The 21715-nt window shown below is 58.1% G+C and overlaps 1 protein-coding gene across 1 annotated transcript in view; it reads left to right on the top strand.

Annotated features, from left to right (window-relative positions):
• Window positions 1-20944, top strand: part of ZC3H7B (zinc finger CCCH-type containing 7B) — a 54722-nt gene extending 33778 nt beyond the window's left edge. The window contains exons 8-23 of the mRNA XM_012741889.3: window positions 988-1030; window positions 1690-1883; window positions 2205-2526; window positions 3453-3511; window positions 4272-4371; window positions 4834-4995; window positions 6662-6867; window positions 8483-8583; window positions 9962-10143; window positions 12870-12955; window positions 16462-16595; window positions 16722-16827; window positions 16943-17051; window positions 17331-17464; window positions 17603-17766; window positions 18131-20944. Of these exons, the coding sequence (XP_012597343.1) occupies window positions 988-1030; window positions 1690-1883; window positions 2205-2526; window positions 3453-3511; window positions 4272-4371; window positions 4834-4995; window positions 6662-6867; window positions 8483-8583; window positions 9962-10143; window positions 12870-12955; window positions 16462-16595; window positions 16722-16827; window positions 16943-17051; window positions 17331-17464; window positions 17603-17766; window positions 18131-18377 (2349 nt within the window). The 3' untranslated portion in view covers window positions 18378-20944. The remainder of the gene's footprint in view (window positions 1-987; window positions 1031-1689; window positions 1884-2204; window positions 2527-3452; window positions 3512-4271; window positions 4372-4833; window positions 4996-6661; window positions 6868-8482; window positions 8584-9961; window positions 10144-12869; window positions 12956-16461; window positions 16596-16721; window positions 16828-16942; window positions 17052-17330; window positions 17465-17602; window positions 17767-18130) is intronic.
• Window positions 20945-21715: the final 771 nt, after the last annotated feature.

The raw sequence follows: 21715 nt of genomic DNA, 5'->3' as shown, positions 1-21715 counted from the left end.
TGCTGCTCCCTGGGAAAGCCGACCAGTGGTGGGACTGATCCTCCACCCCACGCTTCTTGGGAACACAGGGGGGTGGGGACCCCTGGGGCCTCATTAGGGAAGCGGGACTTCAGCCGGGCTTTGATGGACTCAGAGAAACAGGGAAGGAAGTTCAGGACAGAGGAATGACCATCACGGCTGGGGTGGACAAGAGGCTGGGAGATGCTGGGGGTGGAGCGTGGGGGCTGGTGAATTGCGCAAACACCCAACTCACCCAGGCCTGATAGCCTGGACTTAAAAATCGATCTTATGTATCTATAATGTTATAAATATCATGCAACACTTAAAAAGCACTTCCTGTGTGCCAGGCACTGTTGTTAGCTCTTTACAAATACCAAGTAATTTCATTCCTAGAACAGTCCCCCAAGGTAGGTGTACCCTCATTTTACAGACAAGCAAACAGGCCCAGAGAGGACAAGGGGCTTGGCCAAGCCACAGAGCAGGTTCAAGCGCAGCTTTCCCTCCAACAGAAGGTCCACAGGCAGCAGTGGGGTCCCCCTGGGCTCATTCCTCTTTCCTGCTTCCTAGGGGTCCCGGGGTGGAGGTGGGAAGGGGATTTTGTCTTCAAGCTCCAAACCATCCATGGGGCAGTGTGGAGGGCTTGGTAAGACCCCTGCCGCCCTTGACAGGGCGTGGACCCCAGCCTGTGGTGGATGGGGAAACTGAGGGTCAGAGTTTATAAACCCTTCCCTTGGCAGCTGCTCTGGAGAGGGGCAGCTGGGAGGTTTGTCTGAGCCCACAGCCCCACCTCCTGGCCCATGCCCGCCCCTGGCTGGCACCATGGGGGCGAGGACCCGGCACGTGTTGGGTCTTTACTATCCCCCAGTGCTCCGAGTGCTCCTCAGTGCTGTCACCAGCAGTCATGCAGGATGGGGCCGGGGCCTGGGTGCCAGGCACTGTGGCCTTCCCTGCCTGCATCGGCCTGACCTGCACGTTCTTCCCGCACAGGGAACTTCCAATGGATTGGGGTCCATAGATGACATCGAAACAGGTAGTGTCCCTCATTCGATGGGGAGGATGGGGAGAGGGCCCCAGGGAGGGGTCAGCCACTAACCCCCAAGGTCCCTGGGAGGTCAGGCAAGTCAAACCCTGCCCATTGTAGTCCTGTAGACAGTGGCTCATGAGGGGCCCCCTGCCCTGGGGACTCCCTGAGGCGTGAGAGGGAACAGCGGGATGAGGACCACAGACTCCTGCTCAGGGCAGGGAGAACATCTCTAGCCTGGCGAGGGGGGGTGTTGCCCTACAGGAGGTGGCCATGGTCCCATGGCCTTCACTCCAGGCCTGCCCCCGCCCCCGGGAGGCCCCTCATCGAAGTCCTTTTCCCTTCTCTCTCTCACTGGCTTCCAGGAAGGGTTACATTCTAAGGGTATCCCTTGGAGAGGGCACTGCTCGCCCCAGAGGAAGGAGGTAGTGAAGGTAGACACTCAGGCACTGGCCTGCCGTGGCCTGATGCTGTAGGGCTGAAGGACCCTCTCCCGCCCGTGGCTGCTGCCTTCCTTGACAACTGCCAAGCCTCTACCAGCGGGGACAGGGTGATGGGGCAGGCATGGGCCCTGGCAGGAGCTGGAGAAAGAAGGGAAGGTGTTGGACACACCCCCCAGGCTGGGAGGCCTCCTCCACTCCACCAAGCAGCACCCACCCCATCCACAGACTGCTACGTGGACCTGCGGGGCTCCCCAGCCCTCCTCCCCTCCACCCCCACGATGCCCCTGTTCCCTCACGTTCTGGACCTGCTGGCCCCCCTGGACAGCAGCAGCAGGGCCCTCCCCAGCGCCGAGAGCCTGGATGACTTCTCAGACGGGGATGTCTTTGGCCCTGAGCTGGACAGCCTACTGGACTCGCTGGTGAGCCACGTTGCCCTCCTGTTTTCCTGAACCCCTCTCCTGCCTGGGCCCCCGTTGTTCTACAAGGAGTGGAGAGAAGGTTGAGTCCCTGTGTCACAGCCGAGGAAACTGAGGTCTCAGGAGAGACTTGTTTGGGATAGAAATGCGGCTGCAGGACATACACCCAGGAGGGACTGTGTCGGGCCCTGGCTCCCCTCGGGGCAGGTTGGGGCCGAGCTGCAGCGTGGGGTGGTAGGTTGGCTGCTTTCTTGAATGCCTGGCTCTGCCCAGGCCTGGGCAGTCATGTTCTCCTCTGACCCCTCCTCTGTCCCTGCCTCACAGTCCCTGGTGCAGGGTGGCCTGCCCGGCAGCGGCGTGCCGAGCGAGCTGCCCCAGCTGATACCTGTATTCCCCGGCGGGACCCCGCTGCTGCCGCCTGTGGTGGGCGGCTCCATCCCCGTCTCCAGCCCGCTGCCCCCAGCCTCCTTTGGCCTCGTCATGGACCCCTCCAAGAAGCTGGCCGCCTCTGTGCTGGACGCCCTCGAGCCCCCAGGCCCCACACTGGACCCCCTGGACCTGCTGCCGTACGCGGAGACTCGGCTGGACGCCCTCGACAGCTTCGGGTCGACCCGAGGCTCCCTGGACAAGCCCGACTCCTTCATGGGTGAGGCCTGGGTGGCACACTCACCCCCAGCCCCTTGACAGTTTGCAAAGTGCCGTTGCATTGCTAGTCTCTAAAGAATGGAGCTGGGATCACAGAAAGCCCAGGCCCTGCCACGCCTTAGCGATCCAGGGCCACGTCTGTGTGTTGCCACGTCTCTTGTTCAGGATCACACAGAGCAGAGCAGATAGTTCTGTTCTCCGGACTCCCTGTCTGGTGCCATCTGCCCAGCCTCCCAGGACTCTGGTGGCTGGTCTGGTGGGATCCCATGGGATGATCCTGAGCAGGCAGGGTGCAAGGCCATGGGCTCCTTCAGCACCACTCTGGGCTGGGAGCCAGGGACCCAGAGAGGAAACAGACCTTTCTGGGTGCTGGTGGGACCAGCCTTCTGCGGTCAAACATAGCCGAGGGCATTCAGAGGGAGAGGGCTGAGAGGGATTCACGGGGCTATGGGGACATGGGGCGGGGGGAGTCACTCAGCCTTGTGGCCAAGGGAGACTTCCTAGAGGAGGTGACGGCTGCACTAGGTCTTGAAGGAGAAGTTCATCTGCCCGGGAGTAGGAGCAGCAGCACAAGCCTGGCGGGTGCAGGGGTTGGCTGGTGACCAGAGCAGTCTGCCAGAGGGGAACGTAGGTTGGAGATCTTAGTCTCAGAAGACCTCTGAGCCAAGCTGAGGAGCTTCCCCTAGGGGCAGTAGGGAGCCTCAGAAGGTATAAGCAAGGTGTGCACATGCTCAGGCTGGGGGCCTCTTACCCCAGGGCAGTGGCCGTTGGGGAGAAGAGCAGGGGACAGGGTCAGGGACCAGCACAGGTAGGAGAGGATGTACAGCCGGGGGGCTTCTCTGAGTTAGAAACATATATGGGGACGTCCTAGGGAGGCCCCTCCTGCTCTGAGAGCCAGGGTAGCTGACCTCCGTGTCTTCTGCCTAGAGGAGAACAACTCACAGGACCATCGTCCCCCAAGCGGTACTCAGAAGCCAGCCCCCTCGGTGAGTCACTTGGCTGGGCTCCATGGCCAGGCCCCACATTCCCTCCTGGGGTGGAGGGAAAGTGGTTATGGGCTCCAGAGTGGGGGCTGCATGGGGTGAGGTGCTGCCTCCTCCACAGCGGGGCACCCTCCGTGGACGGGCCAGAGAGAGTCCGCCCGTCCTCACCGAGCCACGTGCTGGGAGAGCACCCTGCCCTTGTCTGGAGAGCACATCACGGCTCAGAAGGTTAAGTGACTTCTCAGGATTAGTAATATGCCTGGTTTCCAGACTCAGGTCCTAAGTTTAAAAGAGCATCTGATGAGGAGTTAGGCAGCCTACACTCTGTCTGACCTTGGCCTAGACACTAGCTGTGTGGCCCTGGGGAAGTCACCTACCCTCTCTGAGTCTTGCCTTCCTCCCCATCTGCTGATGTCTTAGGAATTTGAGGGAGGGCTTCTGAATAGGCTCCAGTCAGGGCCACTCCCATTTCTCTGCTTTCACACTGAACTTTCATTCAAGGAGAGGTTCTGGGCTAAGATCACGGTCACCTACATGCCTCCACTAGTCTAGGGGCTTCCCCAGGCTGGTCTGGTCCTGATAGTCTAGGCTCTTGGATCATGTGACAAGGAGCTCCCGGATGGGAAGGTAGAGGTAGAGGGAGGGTCTTGGGCTACGGTTCTGCTCTTGGGCAGGATGGGGGGGTCATAGAGCACCCCCACCAGGCTGGCCCCGGTGGTCCCAGCCGTCACTCATACCCATGATGGCCGACCTCCCGTCACAGCCAGAGCCCTCCATGCCCAACACCGCCTTGCTCATCAAGAACCCCTTGGCTGCCACCCACGAGTTCAAACAGGCCTGCCAGCTCTGCTACCCCAAGACAGGTAATGTCGCACCTGTGGACTCAACCCCTCTGCCCCAGAGAACTGGCAGTCTCGGGAGCGGGAGATCCCAAGATAAAAGAATCATAGTGTATCAGGTGCAGATAAGTGTGGGAAAACAAGTCCTTCCAGGGCAGGAAAGGACAGGAACAGACACTTGCTGGGCCTGCTCCCTGCTGGGCACTGTCTTCACGGTTCTCTCCAGAGATGCTGAAATGGTGCTCGCTAGAGTCTGGTCGTATCAGAAGGCGTGGCGGGGGGCGGTTGCCGAGGATGGGCTCCTTGGAGAGTGGTCCCCAATATGGGCCCACTTCCTCCAGGGAGCACAGAGCAGGGAAGGGAGCTGATGGGAGGCTCGGTGAGGGGAGGTAGGTTTTCGAATAGGGCCCCTGACTGCTTGGGCCTGCCAGCTGTCCCCTGCCAGTTCTGCTTCCGGAATCACTGCCCCATCCACCCTGCCCGTAGGCCCCAGGGCTGGTGACTACACCTACCGTGAGGGCCTTGAGCACAAGTGCAAGCGTGACATCCTGCTCGGTCGGCTCCGGAGCTCTGAGGACCAGACCTGGAAGCGGATCCGGCCCCGGCCCACCAAGACCAGCTTCGTGGGCTCCTACTACCTGTGCAAAGGTGGGTGGGCTGCAGCAGGGTTGGGCAGCCCCTCTAACCCAGCCCCACTCTGCTCCACGTCACAGGTGGACATAGCAGGTGTGGTCCTCACAGCCGTAGGCAGGTGAGGAAGCTGGGGCTCAGGGCTCCTGGGGCCCATCAGGGATGAATTTTGCAGCAGAATGAGCATCTCCTATCCCGGCCAGCCATGCGGACAGGCAGGAGCATGTGGGATGCTCCACTGAAGCCGGAGCCCCTGTGGCGGCCTGTGCGTGTGAGCGTGAGGGTCAGACAGTGCATGGAGAGCTGGCCCCACGGCAGGGTCCCACGGGGCTGCTGGGGCATGTGCAGAGAATCCGTGTAAGGCATGCAGGACCGGCACATAGTAAGGGCTTGATACACGTTAGCTCTTTTTAATTATTCTGTGGTTGTCCTTGTCCTTACTTCTGGCACATGGCAGTTTGGTTGGTATTTGATAGATATTTGTCATGTCCCTCATTCTGTTCCCCATCCAAGTGTCCTGGTCCAGTCTATACAACAGTATGTGAGTAGTCACAAGATTGTGGAGCCTGTTCATACTCACCATCATGCATCTTCACTGCAGCTCTGGGTGGGAAGCCGAGGCTGTGAGTGCCCTCCCCAGGCCCAGCCTTTGTCCCCCGACCCAGCCCATGGCAATAGCCAACCCAGGCCTTCTGGACCCACTCATTGTCCTCCCAGCAGCCAGGCTGGCCAGCCCCTGTCACTCCTGGGTTCGAAGGCCACTTCCTGTGGGCAGAGAGATGAAAAGTACAGGCTGCGATGAGGCTGCAGTGAGGCACATGTGCCCTCCCCCCTCTGCACTAACCACTCCCTGAACACATGCGCCCTCCCAGCTCTGCCGCACACGCTGTGCCCTTTGAGCCTGGGCATCTGTGCTCTGCCTGCCGGCATCGCCTGGACCTCGGGAGCCCTTCCCTGCGGTGCTCCCCCTGCAGACACTCCTACCCCAACCCAGGATCCAGCCCACTCCTCCGGGTCTGTGGCCTGTTATCCTTTTGTGCCTAGAGCCTGGCACAGGGATGGGACAGGGCAAACTAGCAAGAACAGGAAGAGGAGAAAGAAAAACAGGTCCCGACCCCAGGAGTGGCAGGTCTCCAGATTCTGAGCCTCCCTCCCTCCCTCCAAACTACCTGGCCCCAGAAGCCTTATTTAACCCCCCACCTGATCCCCACAACAATGCAGTATCCTCTATTTCTGGACAAGGCAGCCGGGGCCCAGGACGTAATAGGGAACCCCAGCCCACACTGTCTGACACCGAAGTGCATGCTCTCAACCATGCAGTGTTATTTTCTTGGTGAATAATAATTTTTTTTTAAATCTCTCGTTTATTTAGAGGTTTGTATACTTCCACAAAGCCCTTTCTACACTTTTTTTTCTTATTTAAGCTGCAAAAAGCATAAGTCTACATGTGAGGCAGGTGGGCAGAAGTGATTGCTGTTGTTCGCAGGTGCAGAGCACAGAAGGGGGCCTGGCATTTGGGAAGGGCCGTCCAGCCCTGCTGAGTCCTTGTGTGGGAGGCAGCAGCCACTGCCTCGCCTGCCCAGCCCTTGGAGCCAGAGCCCCTGTGGCTGCAGCTGGGGTCGTGAGGGTGTTGCAGGCTGCCGGCCCCGCCTGGCAGAACGTGTGTCCTGTTGCCTCTTTGCAGACATGATTAACAAGCAGGACTGTAAGTACGGGGATAACTGCACCTTCGCCTACCATCAGGAGGAGATCGACGTGTGGACGGAGGAGCGGAAGGGCACCCTCAACCGCGACCTGCTCTTCGACCCACTGGGGGGCGTCAAGCGTGGCAGCCTCACCATCGCCAAGCTCCTTAAGGAGCACCAGGGCATCTTCACTTTTCTCTGCGAGGTACCCGCCTGCCCTCCCACCCCACCCGCCTGCCACCCCACAGTCCATGGCACAGGCAGGGCCATCGTGCAAGGTCAGTGCTAGAGCCTGTGGGCTTTGGAGGCCTGACCTTAGAATCAGTAGGTGCGTGGACTGTCAGGAAGTGAGGATCCGTGGGGTCCTGTCTTGCTAGAGCCCAGGTACTATCCAGCCAGGCAGAAACTGAGGCCACAGAGAAGAATCATAACCCTCGCACCTGCTCTTTCCTTAGCAGTGGGTCGCAGGCCGGGCTGGGCAGTGGGTGTTTAGATGCTCATTCCCATACTCGCAGCGGCACTGGTAGACAGGTGCTGTCCTCATTATACAGATGCTGAAGGTTCAGAGGAGTGAGCATGCCTAAGCCACACAGCTAGTATGCTGCAGAGCTGAGCTTCAAACCCAGGCAGCTGCCACTAGTGGTCCTTACAGCCGGGTCCCTGTGACATGGGCAGACTTGGAGGCTCGTCCAGGGCTGCTCCCGAATCCCACTTGGGGTATGGTGTGTTTGGCATGCCTCAGCCATCTGAAGCAAGGTGTCCATGGACTTGCATTTCACGTCTCCCTCCACACACCTTCCCGTCCAGCTGGGCTGGCTTCGGTGCCTGCAGCACTTCCCTGCCTGTGTCCTGGCTTTGCCCTCTCCCCGGAGTGCTCTCCTGTGTTTCTGGGTCTCAGACCTCAGGCTCAGCTCTGATTCTAGCAGCTCCACTAAGCTGTTGTTAACTTCCTCCCAGAGCTGTCACTGAAGACCCTGCCTGGCTCCTGTAGTGATCTTGGCCCTACCCAGTTGTAGCATGTTGAAGGCAGGAGCAGTGTCACATGTCCATGGAGCAAGGGCTCCAGGTGCGGCTGCTGGAGGGTCTGGTGCAGCGTAGCCCAACCCCAATCCAATGCACAGCCAGCCTGTGCCCTGACTCTCAGAGCAGGCAGACTTGGGCTGACTCTCCTTGAAGCAGTTGGCCTGGGAATTTTAACCCTTTGCAGTCGCTTGCTTTTTTCTTGATTCCTTTATTCTACTCAGGATTTAATTTTTTAAATGCCCTAGATTTTACAAAGCACGGCAGTAGAATAAAAAACGAGTTTCTTTTCATACAAACTTATTTATTTGGATTTTTTTATATTTCAAATTATTGATACATTCAAAGAGTAATTTTAATCTCCATAATTTTTGCTAACCGTGTCGAGTCACACTCAACATCCGAGTGCAAAGGGTTAATGCACAAGCCGGGTGGCAGCCTTTAGTTTACAAAGCACCTGCACTTCCTTTTTATCTGTTTTTTGACCTTTACAGTGAACCTGGGAGACAAAGCAGGGGTGGTTATCCCTGGTTTGCAGTTGAGGAAACGGGCTCAAAGACAGGGAGTAGCCCCTGTCCCAGGCATCTGGTGTGTGAGATCAGAGAGAGGGAGGAGGTGCCGAGGCCCAGGTCATCTGTGAACTAGAGCCAGAGGCCCTAGAATGTCCTTCCTCACTCTCCTGACCCAGGGCAGGGCTTGCAGGGACCCAGCAGTCCTTCCCTAGGTGGCCATGCGGGGTCCCAGCCCACCCACTTCCCAGGTGGCCATGCGGAGTCCCAGCCTACCCCCTCCCTGGGCAGATCTGCTTTGACAGTAAACCTCGGATCATCAGCAAAGGCACCAAGGACTCTCCGTCTGTCTGCTCCAACCTGGCTGCCAAGCACAGCTTCTACAACAACAAGTGAGTGGGACCCACGGCCTGGGCCGGGAGCTGGGGACCCGTGGAGAGTGCCCTGGGACGGCCAGATGGCTGGGGAAAGGCTGAGGCCAAAGGGTAGACCTAGGGTGTCAAGGCAAGAGGTAGAATTTGACTCAGACTCAGCCTCTACCTGGAAAAGATAGGAACCTTATTTACTGAGCATCTACTCTATTCCAAGCTTGGCTTGGTTTTTTGTTGTGTTTTGTTTTGTTTTGTTTTGTTTTGTTTTGAGATAGAGTCTCACTCTGTTGCCCGGGCTAGAGTGTCGTGGCATCAGCCTAGATTACAGCAACCTCAGACTCCTGGGCTCGAGCAATCCTTCTGCCTCAGCCTCCCGAATAGCTGGGACTACAGGCATGCGCCGCCATGCCCAGCTAATTTTTCCTATATATATTTTAGTTGTCCAGCTAATTTCTTTCTGTTTTTAGTAAAGACAGTGTCTTGCTCTTGCTGAGGCTGGTGTTGAACTCCAGACCTCCAGCGATCCTCCCGCCTCGGCCTCTCAGAGTTCTAGGATTATAGGCGTGAGCCACCGCGCTTGGCCTTAGCTTGGCCATTTTAATTAATTATCTCAGCAGTCGTTTGAGGGCAGAGTCACTGCCCCTGTTTTTTTGTACAGAGGAAAAAGCCGAGGCCTGGAAGTAGCTTACTCAGCAGGCAGGTGGGTGCCGGGTCTCTGACTCCTGCCTGGCACCCTCCACTGTCGTGACACCAGCGTCAGGCAGTGAGGGAGGCGCAGGCGCGGTTTGGCACACCGACTTTTGCTCTGTCTTGCTCCCCTCGCTCTGCCCGAGTGGGGATGATGGAGCCCGGGCCCTAGGGAGGAACAGACCTGGGTCCCATTCCTGGTCCTGCCCATGGCCTGTTTTATGCCCTTCAGCTGCTCCAGCCCTGGGTTTCCTCGTCTGTAAAGGCGCTGATGATCTGATCTCCTAGGCTGGCAATGAGGGCAGTTAAGATTCCAGGCCCGGGGAGGTGCTTGGTGACTGTTCCTCTGCGATCAGGGCTGGCTCTGGAGCATCACGCCAGAAACCTGAGGGAAATGCCCCTTCTGCCACCCGAGGACACTGCCTTCTCTTGGCCTCATAGCAGGGGGGTGGGGCCTGGGGCCCTCCTCTGCTGGCAGCTCCATCTTTGAGCAGAATCGGATCAAATCCTGAGGCAAGGGGCCCAGTAGAGCCGAGCTGGGACCCAGGCCCAGACTGTCTGGGCATGAGACCCCGGTCTCTTCCCTCCCACACCATCCGTGTTCTAGAGTCAGTTCATAGGTCGGGAAGTGCCCAGGGCGAAGCCTGGTGCTGGGACGGGTGGCCCTACCTGGAGGGTGGCCTGCATTCTGCCCCTGCGCCCTGCCCGCCAGGTGCCTGGTGCACATCGTCCGCTCCACCTCCCTCAAGTACTCCAAGATCCGCCAGTTCCAGGAGCACTTCCAGTTCGACGTGTGCCGCCACGAGGTGCGCTACGGGTGCCTGCGAGAGGACAGCTGCCACTTTGCCCACAGTTTTATCGAGCTCAAGGTCTGGCTGCTGCAGCAGTACTCAGGTGAGGGGCAGGCAGGCTAGGGGAGCTCGGGGCTGGCCGGAGGGTGACAGGCCAGGCCCTGTGGCCAGTTGGGGGTGCTTGAGCGTTCAGGGGAGGGCAACGCTGTGGGGCGGGCGCTCCAGGGGAGCCGGCGTGTCCCGACAGCACAGAGACAAGCTCTGCTCTCGGAGCATACTGGCACGAAAGATCCTGGGTTTCTCCTGTGCAGGCGCTGCCAGGGGAGCATGGGGGTGGGGGAGGGGGTCAGACCCGGGCTCCTGCCCCAGCTCCGCGCTTGCTGCCTAGGCGGTCGTGAGCAAGTCCCTTCTCTCTGGGCCTCCTTCCGCTCGTCTGCGAAAGGGCGATCCTCATCACCGCCTTACCGAGCTGCCGTGGAGGTGAAAAGTGTTCACTCAGCCGGGCGCGGTGGCTCACGCCTGTAATCCTAGCACTCTGGGAGGCCAAGGTGGGCGGATTGCTTGAGGTCAGGTGTTCGAGACCAGCCTGAGCAAGAGCGAGACCCCGTCTCTCCTGTAAATAGAAAGAAATTAATTGGCCAACTAATATATATAGAAAAAAGTAGCCGGGCATGGTGGCACATGCCTATAGTCCCAGCTACTTGAGAGGCTGAGGCAGCAGGATTGCTTGAGCCCAGGAGTTTGAGGTTGCTGTGAGCTAGGCTGATGCCATGGTACTCAAGCCCAGGCAACAGAGTAAGACTCTGTCTAAAGAAAAAAAAAAGGTGCTCACTCGAGTACCTTCTCTGTGTCAGGGGACTTGGCTGTGAACTAGTGGAGGCCTTTGCTCTCAGAGAACTCACATTTATAAGGGGAGGCAAGACAGGCCACGTGCGAGGGTTCAATAAATCCCACGTTCCATCTGACCCGGGAAGCACAATTCCCCGCTGCCTGTCGTGATTTGTTAAATAATCAGCAGTGTTTTGTGTGTTGCTGTATAAAATGTGGTGCATCTAACTGTCAGTGTCTTCTTAGAGTCAATGAAACATGGTGATATAATTCCAGGGCTGGGCGCGGTGGCTCACGCCTGTAATCCTAGCACTCTGGGAGGCTGAGGTGGGCGGATTGCTCGACATCAGGAGTTCAAAACCAGCCTGAGCAAGAGCGAGACCCCATCTCTACCAAAAATAGAAATTAATTGGCCAACTAAAAATATATGGAAAAAATTTGCTGGGCATGGTGGTGCATGCCTGTAGTCCCAGCTACTCAGGAGTCTGAGGCAGAAGGATTGCTTGAGCCTAGGAGTTTGAGGTTGCTGTGAACTAGGCTGATGCCACGGCACTCACTGTAGCCTGGACAACAAAGTGAGACTCTGTCTCAAAAAAAAGTAATTCCAGGTGAGACAGGGCTGTGAGGAAAGTGAGAGCAATGGATAGAGAGGGACTCTGGTGGGGCACTTCAGGTAAGATGGCCAGGGGAGGCCTCTGAGCAGGTGACACTTGAGCAGAGAAGGGCAGGGCACACTCCAGGCAGAGGCCACAGCAAGGCTCCATGCAAAAAGCCTGTCCGTGGGCTAGAGCAGCTCAGTGCTGGCCGGGTGGGGAGGGTATGTGAGGCCCAAGAGGTCAGCAGGGATCTGAGCGTGTAAGACTCTCGAGGCCATAAACAGAAATAGTTGGGATTGTTCTAAACATGACGGGCCCTGTCTCGAGGAGGGTTTTAGTGGGTGGAGTTGTGTGATCTGATTGGTATTTTTCAAAGTTTTTCTGGCTGCTGAACGGAGAATGGAGGGGCGAGGACAGAGGCCAGGAGTCTAGAGAGGGACGCTCAGGCCAGGGTGGCGGCGGTGGAAGTGGGAGAAGTGGTCAGATGCTGGGTATATCTTGATGGTGGAGCCAATAAAATTTGTTGATGGACCAGATGGGAAGTATGAGATGAAGGACAGGGTCAAGGTTGACTCCAAGGTCAGAGTAACGGGAAGAATGGGGCTGCCACGTCTAAGAAGGAGGTCATAGGAGGAGCAGTCTGGGCTAACATCGGGGCTTAGGGTGGGACGTGGGCAGTCTGTGCCGCCTGGTGGACTCAGGTGGAGACGTGGAGCAGGCGCTGGATCGGGGGTCTGGGAGTTCACAGGAGAGGTATGGGCTGTCAGTACCGGGTGGCAGGTGCAGTGCCTGGCCCAGAGTGACCTCTGATGAGTCACTGCCGTGGAGCAGCATCCAGAGGAGAAGGTGGATGGTGAATCTGACATGGGAAAGGCACTAGGAAGATTAGAGGGCGTTAGGAGGAGGTCAGGCTGTGCCTCAAGGGTTGGGCTTTGAGGCAGCAGGCTGGGGTGTTTGCCCTTCAGGGCTGGCAGTGAGAGCCGTGTACCCCGATGAGAAGGTGAGCCTGGCTGGGCAGGCATGCAGCCCTGAGACCAGGGGCTAAAGGCTGCCAAACAGGCGTCAGGTTTGAGGCCCTGCTGGGGAGGTGGGTCAGGGAAGGATGCTGGGCCACTGGCCCAAGAGACAGGAATGCCAGCGTGGCCCAGAGCCACTGTCTTTCTGCTGCATTTCCCTCTCTCTTTGGCCATATTTAATTCTCTCACTCCCTGTGAGAGAAGAATTTGTTCCCATTTTGCAGATGATCATATGGTTCCTCTGCACCCCATGTCTTACTGTGATGGATCCTAAGTGGAGATGGGGTTCTTCCATGTGGGCCTTGAGTGGTCCTGGCACCTCGAGGCTCCCTGCCTCTTTCCTCCCTGAACCCTTCAAGGATGCCTGTGTCTACCCCCAACCTCCCTAGGCATGACCCACGAAGACATCGTTCAGGAATCCAAGAAGTACTGGCAGCAGATGGAGGCCCATGCAGGCAAGGCCAGCAGCAGCTTGGTAAGTCCCCAGGGTCAGCTTCATGTTGGGGACGTCCCATCTCTTCACTTTGACATAATTTCATATGTACCAGAGAGTTGTAAGAATAGGACAAAGAATTCATGTGTACACTTTACCGGATCCCCCAGAGTGGTTCTACCACATTCTGTGCTCACTTGGGGGATGTGTATGTGTGTGTGTGTGTGTGGTGTGTACATATGCGCACACATTTATGTACATAAATACCCATTTTTGTTTTGTTCCTCGGAACCATTTGAGAGTAAGCTGCATCTCCTGAAAACAAGGACACTCTCCTACAGCCAGTGTGGTTGTTGACCAGTGTGGTCACCAACAGCGTGGGATTCACACTGAGACCATTCTTCAGAGGTCACGAATTGCATTGTTATGTCTCTTTGGTCTCTTTTAATCTAGAACAGTTCTCGGTCTTTCTTTGTCTTCCATGGCATTGACATCTTTGAGGAGCCAGGTGTTCTGTAAACAATCCATCCATCTGGGTTAGGTGGTGTGTCCTCCTCGGCTCACACGTCAGCAGGCGTATCATCTCAGTTTGTCCCGTCACTGGTGATACTTTGGTAACTTGATTAAAAGTTCCTCCACTGCAAAGCTTTCTTTGTTGTAAAGTTAGGTCTTTCCCCTTTGCAATTATTAAATATCTCCTGGGAGATACTCTGAGACTATGTGAATACCCCAGTGCTGACCAAGCTGACACCCACTGATGGTGTCCCCTGCTGTCCCTCTGGTTCTTCTCTGTGGCCCTAAAGACATGGGCTGTGATACTGTGGCTCTTACAGATGGGGAAAGAGGCTCAAAGATTATTAGTGACTTGCCTGGAGACACAGTGAGTGGGGCAGATCCCAAGTTCTCTGACACCTTGTCCAGAGCTCTGCTCCCTCCCTACCACGCCATACTATGACCCCATCACCCTCAGCTTCCTCAGCTGTAAAATGGGGACCATAACACTGCCCTGCCCAGCTCCTGGGGTAGGCAGCAGGCTCAGAGGAGCTGACCCAGGCTGTGCTATGCCACCCTGAGGCTCACACCCTCCCCAGACAGTGGGATCACTGTGACTAGATAGCAGTGGGGTCACTGGGCTCAGAGTGGGGACTCAGGGCCAGGGAGACCATGAGTGTAAGGGGAGGCCTCTGTGTTGTCCACACATGGAGGATGGCCCTTTCACCCATGCCAGACTGATCAACTCAGGAGGAGGCTGTGCCACCCACCCCTCATGAGACCCGCCTGGGTGTGGCAGGGGGCCAGCAAGCAGGGCAGGCTTCCTGGGGCTAGGCACAGGCCAGGCTGGGGCAAGGATGCCACCCTCCAAGCCTGCCCTCCCTAACCTCCTCGTTCCTGGTCCTCTCTTCTTGCCCTCCCCCATCAGTCTCCTGTGGAGTCCTGTTCTCCCCCTCACCCCTCTCTGTGGTTTCCTTTTGCTCTTGGCCAGCAGCCTGGGAGAGAAGCAGTGAGGGGCTCAGCTGGGACCTTCTAAAGAGAGAACACCCAGCTGGGTGTGGTGGCGCATGCCTGTAGTCCCAGCTACTCGGGAGGCTGAGGCAAGAGGATCCCTTGAGCTCAGCAGTTGGAGGTTGCAGTGAGCTATGATGACTCCATTGCATTCTAGTCTGGCGACAGAGCAAGACCCTGTATCAAAAAAAAAGAGAGAGAGAGAGAGAACACCAGCTGGGGATGTTGGTTCATACCTGTAATCCCAGCTACCTAGGAAGCTGAGGTGGGAGGATCACTTGAGTTCAGGAGTTTAAGACCAGCCTGGGCAATATAGCAAGACCCCATCTCTACACTGAGTCCTTGACACCTCCTATCTCTCTGACTGCTTCTCCTTTATTCCTGCCCAGTGGTGCTACTAGGGTCACCAAGAAACAAGGTGCAGGCCCAGCTGCCCAAGGGTGCCATGAGGGGCTTCTTCCTGCTGCCAGGGTCCCACCCTGCCCACGCAAGATGCCACGCTTGAGAACAGGCCTGGCTTGAGAACAGAGCTTCTGTGCCAGGCCTGACCATGGTGTGAGGCTTCTTGCTTATTTGCCATTCAGAGGGTGAAGCCAGTGATACCACGTGGCCATGGAGGGGACTCCGGGGCAGAAGCTGCCCAGGCCCAGTGCCCGTGGCTCATCTGTGCCATCCCACCAAGGAGCATGAGTGACCATCTCCCGCCAGGCCCCCGTCCTCATGCCACTTGCAGATGGTGGATTGGGAACCTCTGAGCCTATTTGTGCTCAGGCAGGTGGGAATGACCCCACCCTCCTCCCAGGGCTGTGGCACCTGAGGTAGGAGCTCAGGACCAGGGTCGCTGCTCTACTGAGCACCTTCTGTGCCCCCTCCCCTTGCCTGTGAGACAGGAGCACTGCCTGCCTCTCATGCTGCTTGTGAGGATCGAGGGGAACACCCAGAAATCAACAGCCACGTGGATAGACCTCTGCCTGCTCCTGCGCAGGCGAGTCCCAGTCCCACAGGTGTGATTTCACCTTGTTGCTGCGCTGGAACGTGCTCTCCTGGGGCTGAGCTGGCCAGTGAGGTGTCCAGCGCAGGCCAGGGGTCTGTCCGCAGTGCAGCTCTGGGCTGGCAGTGCTGAAGACACAGGGGAGTGGGCCACAGCTCCCGCCCTAGTGGAGCTCCCAGGGCAGAAGGCTCGCTCCCTCCAGCCTGGAAAAGTGAGGGGTGACTCTGCCCAAGGCTCCTGGGAAGACAGGGTATTGGGGAGGGGGGGCAGATGGTACATTCACAGAGCAGCAGGTTGGCTGGTGTAGCTGGGCGAGGGGCTTCAGGGTGGCATCTCTCATCCCTACCCTGTCCCAGGGGTACAGGAGGGCTGGCCCTCTGCCTTCAAAGCAAAGGCTGGCTCAAAGGACAGGGAAGGAACGTGGTGCTTGGGGCCTAAGAGATGAGCGAGACGTTGCCCCAGAGGGAGGGGATGGAGTCCAGGGCTGCCCAGATGTCTGTCCTGCTGCTCAAGGCATCCTCCTCCCTGCCCGCCCACCTTTTGAACCCCTGCCTGCTCTCTGTAGGCCTAGCACCCATAACTGGATGAGCCAGTCAACATACAGCAGTTCAGGGATGATGGGAACCCCTAGAATGGGCGGCTGTGACTTAGAAGAGCTCCAGGGAAGGCTTCCTGCAGGAGATGGCATTTGAGTTCTCGAAGATAGTTTCTAGAATAAGCTGAATACAGAATGGAGGAAAGGCATTCCAGGCAGAGGGAACAGCATGTGCAAAAGCAGGGCAGTAGCATGCTTTGCCCTAGGAAATACAGTGGTTCCACAGAGCAGGCCTCCAAGGGGGTGAGGTGAGGTGGGGGCAGCCAGAGAAGGCCACACGAGCACTCAGTAAGGAGTCCCATCCACTAAGAAGCCTGCTGGTAGGACCAGGGAGTGAACCAGCCCATTCCAAGGCTCTGGGCAGCCCCAACTCTCCCAGAGACCACCTGTGTGACAGACCTCAGGGCCTCGGACCTGGTGCCTACAGCTTCACCAGCTGCTCTCCCCGTCCCCCTCCAGGGTGCTCCACGGACGCACGGGCCCAGCACCTTCGATCTGCAGATGAAGTTTGTGTGTGGCCAGTGCTGGAGGAATGGGCAGGTGGTGGAGCCTGACAAGGACCTCAAGTACTGCAGTGCCAAGGCCCGGCACTGGTGAGCCAGGCACCGTGCAGGGGCATGGGCAGGATGGGGCAGCCCCAGCTCCACGGAGTGGAGGCCACGCAGCCCCGAGGCTCTGTCCTGACTTCTCCCCAACCAGCTCCTTTCTCTGTCCTGCAGCTGGACCAAGGAGCGGCGGGTCCTTCTGGTGATGTCCAAGGCCAAGAGGAAATGGGTGTCAGTGAGGCCACTGCCATCCATTCGCAACTTCCCACAGCAATACGATGTGAGCACAGGGGTGGGGTGCAGGGGACTGTGGGGTCCCAGGAGGGCTGCCTGCCAGCCAAGGCAGTGACACGGTCAGCGGGACTCAGCAGGCTCTGCCCACACCCGCCCCACAGCTCTGCATCCACGCGCAGAACGGCCGCAAGTGCCAGTACGTGGGGAACTGCTCTTTCGCGCACAGCCCCGAGGAGAGGGACATGTGGACGTTCATGAAGGAGAACAAGAGTGAGTGGGCAGCGGGGCAGGGGGGAGTCTCAGCCGGTGTCTCCTCACTGCTGGACATCTCAATCCATCGCAGGCACTCTCGGGCACCCTTTTGCTGCCTGGGCCCCTCTCCATCCTCACCAGGCCGTGCCTGCTCTGGGCCTCTGTGGTTGACCAATCAGGGCAGCCAATCAGCAGAGCCTGGGGTGCCCACAGCTCCCAAATCAAGCAGGGATCACGAGGCAGGGTAAATGGGGAAGCCCTCCTCACCAGGCGCTCTGTCCCTCCTCCCCTGCCCAGTCCTGGACATGCAGCAGACCTATGACATGTGGCTGAAAAAACACAACCCAGGGAAGCCTGGAGAAGGGACCCCAGTCAGCTCTCGGGAAGGAGAGAAGCAGATCCAGATGCCCACGGACTACGCAGACATCATGGTAACGCCTGCCCCGGTGTGCCCAAGGGGCTGCCTAGAGGGCCGGTGGCCTCCCTGAGCTCAGGGAGCTCGGCCTCCCTGAGGGAGGTGGGCCGGGCAGAGGTGTGGGGGCCAGGCACCAACGGTGGCTGTTCCCCAGATGGGCTACCACTGCTGGCTCTGTGGCAAGAACAGCAACAGCAAGAAGCAGTGGCAGCAGCACATACAGTCTGAGAAGCACAAGGAGAAGGTCTTCACGTCCGACAGTGACGCCAGCGGCTGGGCCTACCGCTTCCCCATGGGCGAGTTCCGGCTCTGTGACAGGTGCTTCCCTGGCAGGGCCTGACAGGACGTGGGGTGGGCCTGGGGAGATGAGGCCATGGCCAGCTCTGGCTCCCCTTGCCTGGAGGTGGAGGTGGGTGGGTGGGGTCTTGGGTATGAGGACAGCTGTGGGGGCGGGCAGGAAGGGCTGATACTGGAGCGGGGCGCCCAGACCTGCCCAGACCTCTGCTCCGCAGCCCAGGGCAGATCCCAGAGAGGGCCGGGACATCCGGATGTTCCCTGAGCTGGGATGGAAGCTGCCCAGGGAGGGGCTTGCCTTGGGGGAGGTCAGGTGGCCAGCCCAAGGTCCCAGCCCCGGGGTGGGAAGGACACAGAGCTGGGGCAGTGAGCCTCCTGCCGCCCACAGGCTCCAGAAGGGCAAGGCCTGCCCAGATGGGGACAAGTGCCGCTGCGCCCACGGACAGGAGGAGCTCAACGAGTGGCTGGACCGGCGCGAGGTGCTGAAGCAGAAGCTGGCCAAGGCTCGCAAAGACATGCTGCTGTGCCCTCGGGATGATGACTTTGGCAAATACAACTTCCTGCTGCAGGAGGACGGGGACACTGCTGGTGCCACCCCAGAAACCCCTGTTGCTGCTGCCACCACTGGGGAGTAGGGCCAGGTCTTGGCTATGGGCGAAATCCTGGGGTTGGGGTTGGGTGGGACAGAGGGCCTGGTAGAACGGCCAGGGCAGGCCAGCCGGGGGTGGGGGCCGCCCTCCTCAGGCAGCCCCCAGCCCCCTGGGGCCCCGGCCATCCTCTCCGCCCCGTGCCCCAGGTGTGCATACCCAGGTGCACATGCTGCAGTCCCAAGGGTCCCAGGGTCCTCGTCCTGCTGAAACCTGGGCAGACCCTCCCCCACCCCCACGGCTCTCCTGGTTGGGGAGGGAGGGGCTGGCGACCCCTCCAGCTTCAGCCTACAGCTTTAACTTCTGTCTGCTCCTAAAGGGGCCCAAAGCTCAGGGCTGGGGAGCCTGGAGTCCCCATTTGAATCTGTAGCAGGAGGGTCCTTCTCCCTGCCCCCTCCCAACCCCCCACCCCTGGGGGACAGATCAGGACACAGCAGAGGGCAGGAGGCCCCAATTAGCTTTAAAATGCAACCCCAGGGTGGAGCTCGGGACACTGTACTGGTCACTTGCCCCCTGGGGCCTCAGTTTCCCCTCTGGTTAGAATGGTGGGAGGAGCTGGGCTAGAATAAGGAGTCTGGGGCCTGTTGATGATGCCACCACTGGAACCCTGCTGCCTCATAGGCCAGAGAATGTAGATTGCAGATCCTCACAGCCTCCAGACATGACCTGGCACAGACCCCATTTTGCAGATAGGAAGACTGAGGCTTAGAAGGGAGATGTGATCTGCCCAGGGTCCCAGCAGGAAGCTGAGCTGGGATGAAAACAGTGGTCAGAAGACTCAGGGCCAGTTGTTGGCTGGAGCCTCTGGGCCCCTAGTGGGGATGTGACAGTCAGTGTGCAGCTGGGGTCCCAGGCAGGCTGCCCAGGGGAGGGCTGGTCATGTCAGCACCCACAGACAGTGCCCTCCTGGGGTGGTTGTGGGGAGTATAGCAGCAGAGGATACTTGCCTCGCCAGTCCCAGAAGAGGTGGCAAAGGGCAGGGCACCAGGAGCTCGGGTTCTGAGGAGTAGGGGGTGGGTGAGTGGGGGCCTGGGAGATGTGGAAAAAGGGGGGCTCAATCTTGAACACCATAGGCCACTTCAGGATGGGACTTGGCTCCTCTTTCTTGGGGACCCAGCACGATCCTCTCCCCTAGACCCAGACATACAGTTACAACCTTCTGTCCCAGCCCCTCCCTGGTCCCCAGCCCTGCCAGCTGCCTAGGACCCCAGCTGACCCTCAGCCCCTGCCCCCACCTACCAAGGCCTCTCCCAGCCCTTCGTCTGACATGTCTGTGTGCACCCCCTCCTCTCCGCCCCACCCCCCCATGGGCAGACACAGCCTCCCCTGGCTCCCCAGACATTCCAGAATGCCCCACATCATTGGCACAAGGAGTGAGGCAGCCCCGGAAGGAGCCAGGGCCGGAGGCTGGGGGGTGAGATGGAGAGAGGGGACTGTCCCACCCTTCTCCCAGATGGAGGATTGACGCGTGCGCTGACAGCGATGGGCCCCTGGGGCTACAGAGAACCCGCCTCTCTTCCGCCATTGCCCGACCTTTCCTGGCATGCACCCTTCCCTCTTCCTTGCCCCCTGCCCCCAGCAGGCCAGCACTGCAGAGCCCGGGTGCTGGTGGCATGGCTGGAGAGGAGGAGAGAGCACACCCTAAGTGGGGGCCGTGGCTGTGGCTGTGAGTGTCGACGATACTTGTTTTCCCTGATCTGTGGTGTTGCAGTCTGTTGTCACCAGCCTTGTTTTTAGTGTGTATATATGTCGCCCCTGTGATGCATATATACACAGGTATTAAATATATCGCTCTATATAATATTATATATGTGTGTGGTATCCAAGGAATCACTTCTAATGAAGGCTAAAGATTAAGAATTTGGCTAGAAAATGCAGCCATCCTTGTGTGATGTGGAGGGTTTTAGGGGTCGTCGGGCTACTTGTGAAGGAGAGAGGGACTCGAGCTGCGGTTCAGAGGTGATGTGGGCCCAGCTCTGCCTGGCAGCTTCCCAGACCACCCAGTCTAGTGGGGAGAGCACACAGTGCTCAGGGAAAGAAGGTGATTTGTATTTGTCTCCCCCCCAAAGGAACAGGGTTAGAGTCTAGAGTTTTCATCTTCAGCCTATTATCTTGTCCAGGGGCCTTTGGGACCTGGGGCTCCCTGGCCTGGCCAGAGCTGGACCCCCACAGGGCAAGGCAGGGAATTGGGGGGCAGAATGCACTTTTGATGACCCCTCCAGGGCCCCTAGCTGGGAGGCCCAGAGCATTGAGGCAGGACCGTGCGGGCCCCTGGCAGGCAGGGACATGGCATGACGAGCGGGGCGGGGGTGGAGTGGAGAAGGATGCTGCATTTCTCAGCTGGGCAGTAATCAATTTAATGGTCCTTTTAAAATGTCTGTGTATTAAAAATTTAAGAATACCACACTTTAATATTAAATATTCATAAGGTCTAGTATCTTGATAATAATGTAGATGTTTTAATAACAATTTTTGTCCTTCTTAAAATAAAAGGAAAGAAACTTGCTTCTTTTAGCCTTTGTTCTAGAAAATAAACTTGTGCACTTTGACCTCTGTCCCCGAGGTGTCGCTCCTCTTCCTTCCTGCTTGGCACTTGTGCCCGGGGACCTGGGCTGCTTTGTACTCACGGGGCAAAGCTGGCTGGCGCTGGCTCTGCCCTGGGTGGACATTCCAAGGGGTGAGGGGCAGGACTGTGTCCCTGTGTACACACAGACCCAGCTGACCCCGGCTCAGGCAGCACTTCAGCTGGTGGGGACAAGCTGTGCTGTGCACAAGTGTCCCCAGCAGATACCCTTTGCTGGCTCTTCTGCAGCCTTTCTGCTCACAGCTTTTTGTGGTCCAGTGGCGCCCACACCTCCGCAGTTCTCACCAGTGAGTGCCAGCCAGGTCTTGGAGGCTGCCTCTGTGCCCTTTCTAGACATAGCTCTTCTAGGAAGGTGAGGGCCGTGCCTTTGAATATGATCCCAGCTGCAGCCCTGACTCCTCTGGGCCCAAAGGAGACCAAAGTCACATGGACCCAGTTTCCTTATCTTTAAAAGGAATGAGGCCGGGTGCGGTGGCTCACGCCTGTAATCCTATTACTCTGGGAGGCCGAGGCAGGTGGATTGCTCGAGGTCAGGAGTTCGAAACCATCCTGAGCAAGAGCGAGACCCCGTCTCTACTATAAATAGAAAGAAATTAATTAGCCAACTAATATATATAGAAAAAATTAGCCGGGCATGGTGGCGCATGCCTGTAGTCCCAGCTCCTCAGGAGGCTGAGGCAGCAGGATTGCTTGAGGCCAGGAGTTTGAGGTTGCTGTGAGCTAGGCTGATGCCATGGCACTC

The sequence above is a fragment of the Microcebus murinus genome, chromosome 10 (genome assembly GCF_040939455.1).
Source record: "Microcebus murinus isolate Inina chromosome 10, M.murinus_Inina_mat1.0, whole genome shotgun sequence".
Taxonomy (NCBI): Eukaryota; Metazoa; Chordata; class Mammalia; order Primates; family Cheirogaleidae; genus Microcebus; species Microcebus murinus.
The sequence above is the reverse complement of the archived record's forward strand: the minus strand, read 5'-3'. Positions and strand labels throughout refer to the sequence as shown.